Raw genomic sequence first — 12,910 nt, 5'->3', positions numbered from 1 at the left:
ACAAGGGTGAAGGTATTGGCGAGGGGAAGAAGATGGGGAAAAGAAATGTAGAAAAGTACCTGGATATTTATATCTGGTCACCAAACACGGCAAAAGCTTAGAAATAACGTTTCCATTCGGAATGGTTGTCTCAAACCAGGGCGATACTGGGAGTATATTTCACTCTGGAACGTGTTGCAAACAGACTTTATATTATGTTTAATGTATTGATTGTGAAATAACAGACAAATAAAAATTTATTTGGGCACACCGGGTTTGAATGGATTCGGATTGCGAGTCGAGTCTTACCTCTCAACCACAGATGCTGTAATTAATTAATTAATTCACTATGAACGTGAAAACTTCAAAAGAAGAGTACGAAATATTTTGTGTTGTTTATTTATTTGTTAATTTATTTATTACACCTAATAAACTTTTACATTCTAGTTTAATAGTTGAGTATCGCAGTTATTATAAATTCTTCAAAATTAAAACAACAGAGAAAACTAAGATACATTGGTAAAAATGATAAGAAGTCTCACATAAGTAGATATTCAAAATAAACAAAAGATTGCAAAAATTATAGATCTCTATTTGTCTCGATATATAAAAGAATTAAAATAAACAATATTTATATTGATCATTATTAAGGTGAAATATATCTCCCATATCAGAATAAGTCATGCAATCCTAAGGGTTTTTATAATATAAGGGGCATAACAACGGCCTAAATGAACCTTTTGAAACTCTCAAAACAAATCCAAGAGTTTTAAGGGCCTTATATACGGAAGACGTAAAAATGAAATCGACCTTCAAAGCACCATGAAACAAACAAATAATATACACTCGGACGCCAGAATAAAATATTCAGTATGGACGTGAAAACTTTATTAGAATAGTCAGCAATATACGGAAGACGTAACAATTAAATTAGAGTGAAAGGACGTGAAACCTTTACTAAAAGGAACCTTTAATATACAAAAAATATACACCCGGACGTAAGTATGTACGTGACGCTAGAAATGTATGAAAGTGTAATAAACATCAAAACCTTCATTATTATGAATATTAAAATAATATGATATTAGCGATTATTGTGAGTAAAACATAGTGCAATATTCACAAAAAGAACTAGAAGTGCTGGACGCCCAAAGACGGATTTACGCACGGACGCAAATAAATGTTGTGGGACCTATATATATATATATATATATTGTTACTCTAAGTGTACAATGCGTTTTGGCGTCTCCCGCGCTTTACCAATAGTGTGTAAATACAAAAGACGCGTATAAGCGTCTCCCGCAAACTATGTGTTAAGAACTTGATAACCTAATAGAGATAATTTGTGCCTGTTTTCCCGTCTCCTCAATGTAAATGGTTGTCCTTAAACATATTTAGAAGTAAACAGACTGCGGAGTACGGAGACTTTACCGTAATTTTTTATTCCAGGCTACCAGTTACTAACCTACTGTAGGTGTTGTGAAATACAATGAAACCCATATTAGCATTATATCGTAGAATAAAAAGAAACAGAATTCAGAGCATTAAAGTAGATTTTTTCCATATTCCATTTGGAACTTTCAATGCGCATGCCCACTTTTTGAAAGCAGGACATTTTGGAATACTGACGATTTACTTTGGGGCAGTACCAGAAAACAGAACGATTAAAAATTACTTCTGTGCAGCATATACAGGCAGGGCATTTTAGTGTACTGACAATTTCCTCTGTGGCAGTACCGGAAAATGGAACGGTTAAACATTACTCCTGTGCATCATATACCCGATCCACTCCTGACATACACACAGATTTCCAAATATACCTAACTAATGGTTACAACTGAGCATGTTGTGTGATAACAAGAATGAAACAAGGTGGATAGAAATAAAAAGTTTTATTATAATTTTATTTCAAATATATCACAAAATAATTATATTCACATATGCATTATTAATAATACAAGACAAAAATATTATTCGCAGAAGGATTTTAAATAAAAACAATTTAAAAATTTAATTTTATACCACCGAATACCACTTTGTGACTTTCCATTATAATTAAATGAACAATATTACTTTGTTTAAACCACTTTAGTTTTTTATTACCGCTAACCGGTTTCTGAACAACCTACTTTAAGGCGTCTTAACCAGCGGACGAGAATTCAAATTTCGTTAAAAGATGGTCTCGCGATCGTACGATTTTATAGAATAAGACAGAAATACCGAAATCATTCCACTGCGACCGTACATCCGCGCGGCTGACGAAAACTACAGCATGGTTCCGATGAAATAACAATTATTGTTGTTGAATTCTCGGTTGTAGCTTTCTTCCTAATAATAGTTACATACATATTTGTAAATTATATGTCGGAGTGCGTAAACATAAATAAATACAAATGCAGTGCGTTGACATGGTAGATATAAAAAAATTTCAAATATTTTTTAATTTGATTTTTTAAAATTTATTTTACACTTTTTTGTTATGTTATTGTTATTTTATTGTGAAAATATTTTGTTTTACATATTTATTCGTTTGTCCGAAAGGTATTACCGGTAAGTTTTGTTTCTAATACTTATCTTAAGTTTTACTTGATTTGATACGTATGACATTGAAAAGAGGGTTTATTCCTTACAACTGAAGTAGTATGTATATATATTAAAACTAGGTTTTATTTACAACTATTTTCTACGGTACCTACCTACATATGTAGTTATGCGATTGCATAATATTGTATCGCTTTCATGTATTTGTTTTCATGGTTAACGGAGCGACCTGACTCGTCTAATTTTCGAAATGTTATTAAATTCACGAGGTAAATTTCGATTGAAAAATCATAGGTTAGTATGTCAAAAATAACCTCGTCTTTTTCCCCAAAACAAGAAGCTCAATTCACAATATGACATTATGAAACTGACAAAAAGTAACACAAAAAATATTAAATATGTTGAATTATACCAATATAATAGTGAATTGGACAGTAAAATAGAAATTATGAACAATAAAATGATTTGAATCGCACATTACGAATCAAAATTCATTTGGATCGTGGCACTTTTTGACCACCAATCACAAACAGTTTCACGTACTTTGGCATAAGTTTTAACATTTACACATGAAACATCGATGACAGACATAAACTCCTGATAGTCCATAATTGATTCTTTTCCTTGCAAATTAAACAACACAAAATTATCGCCAAATGTTATAAAAAATAAGTGCTTATTCTGACTGATTTTTTCGAACAATCCTGTAGCATATAAGTACGTACAATGTACACGGATAATTAAATATCACCAACCTTTGTTTTTTTTGAAAATATATCTCCCACGTACGTTTTTGATGTCGTAATTTGTGTTTTCTAATAAAACTTTTGTCCCAAGGGTATTTTCCTCCCCATTTTTAAGCGAGGAATTTCTTTAAAATGTTATTAACTAGACCGGCGTGGACTACACGTCCGCTCGCCGCCCGGTCACAGCGGAGAATGACAAAATTTTGTCTTGTGCCGAATTGGTAAAAATGCACAAACACGTCATAAATTATTTCTAATGTTCCAATAATGTCTTGGTAAATTATTTTTGTAAAAAAATCTGATCTATACCAATTTGTAAGACCATAAATAAATAGTCAAATTGAGGGATTTTCGTCACAAAATGCGTGTTCGGATTTATTTATTAGTAATTTTATTTGAAATAAAAACAAAATTCTCATACATACTTATGATAGATAATTTATTGATTGTTTATACTGTCTTATTATATGATTTGAAATATTTGTTGTATAATACAAATTCACCTTTGAAAATGCAACAAATCTGCACAACGTCCAACGGTAACACTTTATTATGATAAGAAAATAATATTATTTTTCAAAATTTAACATCTTGCTTTACTAGATAAAGTAACGATCTTTCAAAATCAATTTGTGTTTTTTTCTAGAAAAGTGTCCATACGTCTAAAACTGGTCTCAAAAATGCCAAATTTCTGGTCAAGTCTACCTATTTCGCCTTAATACCTAATATTATACTTTAACCCAAAATTTTGTAGTATTATTCATGTTAGTTAGTATACATTTTGCCCCGAGGAAGGAACGGTTATTCTGAAACCGGTCGGCAATAATTTAAATCTAGTGATTTAAACAAATTAATATTGTTTCATGAAATGAATTGAATTTTATAATGTTTAATAGTTTAAACAATATGTATCTTCGAGAACATCGAGCAAAAAGCATCGGGCCAGATGAAACCTTCTTGCGGGTTGTAGTTTGAAGACCATTGGCCTAAGCAATACAAGTACATATAGCAGTCAAATGGACTAAAATGCCAATAATTTTCACAAAAGCTTGACAAAGACATAAATAGATTCAATATTATATATTTATATTATTACATGCCAAAATGGGCTTTTACAAATGGCTGATAATTTGTATGTACATATTATCACACATTTATTATGTAATAATTCAGGGCAACAGTAATAAAAAGTAAAAAAAATCATTTAAAATTATATCGAACTCATGCAAAGTAAAAGTATTATGCTAACATTAATTTTAATTATTTAGAACTCATGCAGAATAAAAGTATTATGCTAAAATTAATTGTAATTATGTAGAACTCATGCAGAATAAAAGTATTATGAACATCAATTGTAATTATATAGAACTCATGCAGAATAAAAGTATTATGCTAACATTAATTGTAATTATGTAGAACTCAAGCAGAATAAAAGTATTATGCTAACATTAATTGTAATTATGTAGAACTCAAGCAGAATAAAAGTATTATGAACATCAATTGTAATTATATAGAACTCATGCAGAATAAAAGTATTATGCTAACATTAATTGTAATTATGTAGAACTCAAGCAGAATAAAAGTATTATGCTAACTGTACTGGACACCTACGCCAGTAACATCGACTGTAAATGCCGGTTTCCTCTCGGGGGTACCTTATGTAAGGATTTTCAAAGAAACACAACTTGCGAATGTCGTCGGACAACTGACTGGCTGTGCCAGTTGTTTGCATATTTATTAAGTTCAAATTCAACACGTGTTAATGTACAGCAATTATATTACTTATCTCTAAACAGGATGCATGAGAGCATTAAGGAACCAAGAAAAATAACCAAATTTTAATTACTATGGTTAAATCCCATTTGAAACATGATACGTGTCCGGTGATAAGCTTCAAAGGGGATTGGGCTTCGTTAATTGCATGATAACAGTAAATATTCATTTCCTTAATTATTTTAATGATTATGTCCATCCGCCTGCTGTCCGGTACACCACCAACGTGAAAAAGTATTTTTCGCCTAATAGTTTCCTCGGACAGTAAGGTATCTTCTTAAGGTGTGAAGAACAATGGTTTTCACAGCAGGTGTGTTGGTATTTTCCAAGTGTAGATATTCGTTGAAGTTTCTGTCGTTGAGAGGTACTGCTATGTTGTCTTCAATTTCAATTAAAAATCCGTATCTTTTGACGGCATGAAGTGATCGTTAAAGTAATCAGCTTTCATATTTCAGCAGAATGAATGAACGAATCGCCTGTTAAGTAACGGGCGGCCTTCGGTTATGTGATCCACATGTCAAGTGTTTACATGTGAGGTATTTGTTTATAATAAACAATTCTTTCGTTTGTAGTTCAAGTTCGTGAATCAGTGTTATTGTTATTACTGTCTCTCATGTGACTCTTCTTTAATTGAGTTTATCTGAACCTTATCTGTTTCCTTATAATTTATTTTAATCTTTATTTCAATCTTTATTTCAATTACGCCTTGTGTAGTTTTATTACTCGACTCGGAGGATGAAGCTAGTAGCTTGTACAACAACAACCTTTTTCTTGAATGATTTCCACTCTCGTGCCATTTGGATTAGTTCAGCGGTAGATTTGGAGGGGAAGTACAGGAAAACACAAGGACTACAAGTATTTGCAGTAGCGTCGGAAAATTCACTTTTTCTATCTGGCGTGCCATTGAACTTCGATTTCGTCATATCATATGTGCACGGTTCTTCCATGTGATTCTCCCCCGGCAGAAATAACCTTTTCTGGTATTCTGTTTTCATTTCCACATGGAGAAATATTTCTTTCATGTTCGCAGCAACGGTGATTCTTTGTCCCGTATCTGGGAACCGAGTTGATTCTCTCCATTGGAGCGCCGTGATGGGCGCAACATTAATTTGCTGATAAGTATCACTCGGCAGATTTATAAATTTCACATTTTTCAAAGATTTCACAATTTTCACAGATTTCACAATTATTACAAATCTTGAATCGTCCTCGTGAATGGTGTTTCCGGGGCTCCATACGCCTCCGGATGATAATGCGGCATCATTAATTTCACTTTCCATCAGCGCCATATTATGTTCCTGGTTGTCGACCCCTTTCCTTGCGAGTCGTTTCTTTTCGCTAACATTATTTAGCGACAATGTTTCATAATATTCTTCATTTTTATGAAGCTGTTGCACAAAGGTTAACGGTAGCTGTGGCTTTTCTATCACAGCCGTTGAATCCTCTGACGGATGCTGAGGCGAGAACGGTGTCTCCAGTATATCATCAGGCAGTAATGTGAGGGTGGTATTCCCACCACCAGTTGCACTCTGTGCATTTTCATTTTCTTCATTTTTATGAAGCATCTGCTCAGAGGCCGACGATAACTGTGGAACTTTCATCACATCCATGGATGCCTCTGGCGTAATCTGCTGAGGCGAGAATGATGTCTGCTGTTTTTCCTCAGATGGTACTAAGTGGGGGAGCAACGGGACGCTACAAAGGTAAGCTGCCATTACTGCACCCATTTTCTGTGCAGCCTCGTCTTGTTCACTATGGAAGCGCCGTGTAGACTCTTCTTGTAGACGCCGGAAGCGCCGTATGCACTCCTCTTGCTCACCTTGATTAAGCCGGAAGCGCCGAGTAGATTCTTCTAGTAGGCGGTGGAAACTTCGTGCAGCCTCCTCTTGTCCACGATTGAACGACAGCTCTTGTCTCCGAAGCTCTGCCCCCAACGGTCTAGCGATTTCCTCTATAAATTGTGAGTTATCGCTGTCTTGATTTGACGTCACTAATCCTCCCCCGGATGTAGGTTCTTCGTCACCTTTCCAGGAGCGCAGTGATGGTGTACACTCTTTTTCTCGACTCTGTAAGTACCGAGTCTTTTCCTGTTGACCTTGTAAGCGCCAATCCTCTTCTAATTGGCGTTGTAAGCGCCAATTCTCCTCCTGTAGTGCTCTAACTGTTTCCCAAGTAGAGCGTGAGTTGCCGCTGTCTTTGGGTGCCGGCACTAATCCTCTCCTGGAAGCAGGTGCTTCGGCGCCTTTCCAGGAGCGCAGTGACGGTGTCATGTTTCTTGATATCTGAGGAAAATCCGGCTCGAAGGACCATAAATGTACTGGACATCTACGCCAGTGACATCGACTGTAAATGCCGGTTTCCTCTCGGGGGTACCTTAGGTAAGGATTTTCAAAGAAACACAACTTGCGAATGTCGTCGGACAACTGACTGGCTGTGCCAGTTGTTTGCATATTTATTAAGTTCAAATTCAACACGTGTTAATGTACAGCAATTATATTACTTATCTCTAAACAGGATGCATGAGAGCATTAAGGAACCAAGAAAAATAACCAAATTTTAATTACTATGGTTAAATCCCATTTGAAACATGATACGTGTCCGGTGATAAGCTTCAAAGGGGATTGGGCTTCGTTAATTGCATGATAACAGTAAATATTCATTTCCTTAATTATTTTAATGATTATGTCCATCCGCCTGCTGTCCGGTACACTAACATTAATTGTAATTATGTAGAACTCAAGCAGAATAAAAGTATTATGAACATCAATTGTAATTATATAGAACTCATGCAGAATAAAAGTATTATGCTAACATTAATTTTAATTATGACTGTATAGTCTACTTGTAACTTTATTCCATGCAGTTGAACAAATCTACAATATATATAGTACATATTATAAGAAAAATAATTTTAACAAATTATAATGGAGTTAATACCGATAATATTACATTAAAAACTCGTGGTATCATATGACACCAAACAAAAGTATAATTATTTAATTATTACATGTAATACACATCCCGATGTATTATAAAGAAATAATATCTACTTTTAAAAATACCTACTGAAATATTAGGTAATATAAGCTGCCAATAATGGACAATTCAAAGAAATAATGTGTATGTATATATTTCTCAAACCATTTATCACAATACTGAAAAAAAAATCAACTATAATATTACAAAAACAATTTTTTATGTTGTAAGAATTTTTCTGGCACCCAGTCTGTACAGATGCTGAGATACTCTACAAGCGCTATAATTGCATACAAACATAATGGCAAATCTATTGAAAGACTGATTCAGCACTCGCTGTACGTAAATATTACCTATTTCATATTCAGTAAAGAAATAATAGTTGGATAAGACAGACATTGTGTAAAGAGGAGTCGACAAAAAGGCATTGAAGCGATCATTCATAGATTTTGTCTTCAGTACAGATATCCTCAATCTGTTGAAAAGATCGCATTGTGATATTGATATAGATAAACTTTCCATAATGATCCCCAAATAGTTCAGGCTTACCCAAACCAAAATATGCATTTCAACTCCATGCCAGAAAAACACAAATACAAAACAAATCATATTGACAAAGACTCTCATGAATGTAAATCCATTCCGGCCTCGTGTTTTAGTTCCTTTCATCGCTGGTGTGTAAATGTATCTGGAATGTTATGTTATTGTACATATGTATTTGGAAAATATTAATTGCTAGGGAATAGAAAAAGGAAACAATACAATATCCATAATTGGTTTTATTTTAGCTATACAATATTATGTACAAACTGATTAAATGTAAACTGTCGATTTTCCGGAAATAAATAAATAAGCATCAGTACATCATACAGTAAAAGCTCTTCTGTAATATATTTTAAGAATGACGGCATTGCATGAAGGCAGTATGCCCACAATGCACATAGGCACTAATTTCTCATTATCAATAAAATAATATTATTGTTAGATAACCTGATTAACTGTGTAGCCTTAGTGCGGTTGGATGTATGATAATGAATTCAGCAAAACCACACTTTGGAAGCGGAAAAGGACAAAAAATCTTAACTCACCGCTTCAAAAATTTGTGCAACCCAGAATCAAAATATTTCCACATTTGAGAAAACAAGTGAATCCTCAATACACAACGTGGCGGAGTCTCGGGCTCCAAGTGGTCCAACATCGCAAAAGTACCCGACATCCCATAGGCCACAACATACTTCAAATAGAAGTATAGCCCCATCCAATATCCGCCACCGCACAGACTCCAATCTGGCATCCTCACTATCGTCTGAAGTAGAATAACACTTGTGAACAATGAAATCAAAATAAATTAAGTATATGCACGTATTGTACAAAACTTAACATTTCTTACCTCATATTGCAGCGCATTGAAATATACAAAATGTAAACAGAACTCGATGAACAAGGCGTATCCCATATATCTTGCGAAGTTAGATATAAAGCTCAATAATCTCCGCTTTAACGATGTTTTGTATGGAATATTGAGAGATTTATTGAAATCACTGTAAAGAAGAAATGGGCCAAACAGAAGTAACGGTAAGTAGAATGTATAAGCCAGGATATTTAATACTTGGGGGCCATTAATTTTGGTGCTGGATTTTTCTTTTCTTTTGGTGTTGATTGTGTCTAGGGAAAAACTTAAACACTTGAGAAAACTACACAAACCAGAGACCATCATAATATAATTATATTCGTAGGTGTTTGAAATATGAAAATAATATTTTTTCCAAATATTTACCATAATTAAAATTAAAAAACTAAAAACCCAAATTGATTTTGATTTCCCGCCTAATCGTATTATAAGTAAATAAGCCAAAGGCTGAAGCGCTAAAAAAAAGAGAGATACGTATCCAAATTTGCATAAAATAAATGAAAATGACACAAAAATATACCACACCGGTTGCCAACATTTTTGTCTGAATAATTCCGCTCCCCAGAAGTTAAAAAGAATCCAGGGAAAGACACTAAAGCTAAAAGATTTCAAACATTCCCATTCAATGTCTGACCCGTCCCTTAATTCACCAAACAGGGGCCACCCATTTTTCAAATGTCCTGTGGAGTTGGAGACAGCTATATCGACTCCTTGAAAAAAAAGTTAAATTGTAAATAAATATGTTATATTTGTGAATCATGCCACCTAGAAGTCTCTACTCCAATATGAAAATCCTTTTCAATTCTCCTTGTATGCCAGGATAGAATACCAAATAAGATGTGTACAGGTGCTTATAATAAAATATGGACGCCAAAAAAGTTTGACAAAATATTAAGTAGGTACCTAGGTATTATTTACTGTGTATATTTTTTGAGTGATTTATAAGTAGCGTTGTAATTCAATTCATGAATTAAAGGGCCTAGTAAAAATGAAAATATTCAATTGAGTTCACCTCTTGTAAATAAAAACATGTTGTAAATACTGTAGAGAACTGTTGATAACCAGATTATCAGGTGCACTTTAAACTCCATCTCATGCTTTTTTATAATTATTATAAGCAGGTTACTTCGTAAAGTTTAGAAACGTAATGAAAACTGCTGTCAATGGCTGTCAACCTGCTGTCAACTGTCAAAGAAATTTCAAATTGCAAAGATTCAAAATAATACCGCTCCACACGGTCAACCATAGATACACCACAAGGTTCATAGAAAATATAATATATTGGTCGCTACCTAGTACCTAGGCTAGCATTACACTTGTAAGTTTTTTCGTAAATTTACGACTTCTAGCCAATGGGCATCTTGCATTTTGAAAATCCAATGCGCCCATTGGCTAGAAGTCGTAAATTTACGAAAAAACTTACAAGTGTAATGCTAGCCTTAGTAAAACATAAATAAAAAAGTTACCGCCACACCAAGGTTCGTAGGAAACGGTTCCATGATAACTCAACACAGTGATTATTCAACACACATTTAAAAAGTGATATAAAGTCATTAAAAAGGATGAAAAAATTATTATTTTTAACCTAACCTAACCTACTTAACCCAGATAAAAAAGTTTTTGTTTTATCACTTTCCATGACTTTATATAACTTTTTAAAAATGTGATGAATTATCATTTTGATGATTTATCCGGTCAACGTAGGAAACATATTTAACAAGATTAGCTCATCGAGGGGGTAGAGCGGTAATTGGTTAGAAAATCGTGACGTAGATCACTATCATGACAGAGAAAGTGTTGAATTATATTTATACGAAGAGTCGCACATGGTGATAGATATTTTCAGTATCGCCTCGGTGAAAGTCGTGAAAGACCATCATTCGTAATCGAAGCGTTGCTTGAAATTGTTTCGTGACCATATGTGAATAGCCAGGTACTTCCCCACCTTCCTCTTCCCTATTTCATCCCCCTCCCTATAATGAAATATCCCAAACTTTTTTTATCACGGCTAAATAAAATAATTCAAATTATTTATAATACAACATAATTATACCGTAATAACCCAAATTTCAGCATGGAATTCTAACCATTGAGGTATATAGATAGAGCCAACCTTAGCGTTAGAAGTATGGGCCATTTATATCGGTCCATTGTCAGTTGTGAGATACCACAGGCATCAGTCGGTCAGTGAGTGGTTTATTTATGGTCTCGCCGGGTACAGGTCTCCTGCGATTACTTCAAAATGCTAACAAGCAGGCTGAGATATTGTACAAGTCATTCTGGAAAAGATAGGGAAAGCAATGGTTTAACCTTTCATTGGTAAACAGAATTTTATCAGAATTGGCTTTTTTATGTTAAAAAATTCAAGGAGCGCTTGAAGTTGGCGTGCTGGTAACTCAAATGTTTCAGGCTGCTGCGGTGGAACACACAGGAAGCCCCATTTCTCTGGGCATATGTCAAGGAATCTTGGTGTGAATCTATGTCTATGTCTACGAATCCTGGTGTGGTCAGGCAGAACAGGTGCTCGCCTGAGGAGGCTATTGTCCTCCAAGCCCGATTAAGGGCCAAACAACGTGCATATCGCTCGGGTGTTTTTTTCAGCAAAATGAGTTGCCTGGCATCGTTGGGTTAAAGAAGTGGGTAACGCCAACCCATTGAAAATCCACAGCGTCATTGGAAAAACGGGAAAAGGATCTGATATGAGTTATTTGTCGAGCGTGGTGCTCGGGAACGTTGAAAGTGTCAATGTAACCTCTACTCTTGTGGAGTCTTGAAACTCCAACTATGTCATACTTGCATACTGCTTGCTAACCTCATATACAGGGACATTGAAGGGTCTATAGTCGTTAAAAAATGTAGCTTCGGTAAATAAAAAAAATAGTTTCTTGACGTGTGTGGTGAAGGAGGAAACCAAATAATGTTTCCTTATAACGCCGTTGGGAAAGTGGTGAGGTCCCCTCTTCTGAGATTCTGAGCGAAGTCTTTTTAAGAATATGAGGTTGTGTAAATGGGTCTTGCATAGACCCATGTTGTAGGAGGGTGGAAAACGAAAGTCTTTCCACAGCCAAACTTTTGAACTCAAGAACGAGTCGTGGAAATGACCGCTCTCCTGAGATAAATAAACAAAAGTCAACCAAAGGTACAACCAAACCTATAATTCAACTAAAGTCGAAAGTTTTTTTGTAGATAAATGTCATAAAAAATACTTTACTTTCTATTTTCCACAAAAATGCATAATGTAAATTCACTAAATTGATTTGTTTCTGCAAAGAACAGTTGATGTGTGTCCTACTTTACATTATGTCGAAAGGATGTCTAGTTATTTTTTAAACTCTACGCCTTTTAACATTTTTCCTATAATTTATGGTAAAAATTCCCGCCTATATCTGAAGTTCGAACAAGTGTCATAAGAAGTGAGTGGTTCATTATGGGTTCATTCATATTTATGTCCAGTGCAGTCCAGTGGAGAGTGGTTTATTTATGT

General features: G+C 34.5%; 1 protein-coding gene across 1 annotated transcript; it reads right to left on the bottom strand.

The window, feature by feature from the left end:
* Positions 1–8,510: 8,510 nt before the first annotated feature.
* On the bottom strand, positions 8,511–10,585 carry LOC149424808 (uncharacterized). Its single transcript, XM_089650813.1, has 3 exons — positions 10,439–10,585; positions 9,104–10,136; positions 8,511–8,703 (listed from the first exon to the last, which is right to left on the bottom strand). Exons 1-2 carry the CDS (start codon positions 10,515–10,517, stop codon positions 9,364–9,366), a joined length of 852 nt encoding a protein of 283 aa, XP_089506939.1. The 5' UTR covers positions 10,518–10,585; the 3' UTR covers positions 8,511–8,703; positions 9,104–9,363.
* Positions 10,586–12,910: the final 2,325 nt, after the last annotated feature.

The sequence above is a fragment of the Hesperophylax consimilis genome, chromosome 3, assembly GCF_061612785.1.
Source record: "Hesperophylax consimilis isolate HC1 chromosome 3, BYU_Hcon_1.0, whole genome shotgun sequence".
Taxonomy (NCBI): domain Eukaryota; kingdom Metazoa; phylum Arthropoda; class Insecta; order Trichoptera; family Limnephilidae; genus Hesperophylax; species Hesperophylax consimilis.
Note: the sequence above shows the minus strand (reverse complement) of the source record. Positions and strands in the feature narration are given on the sequence as shown.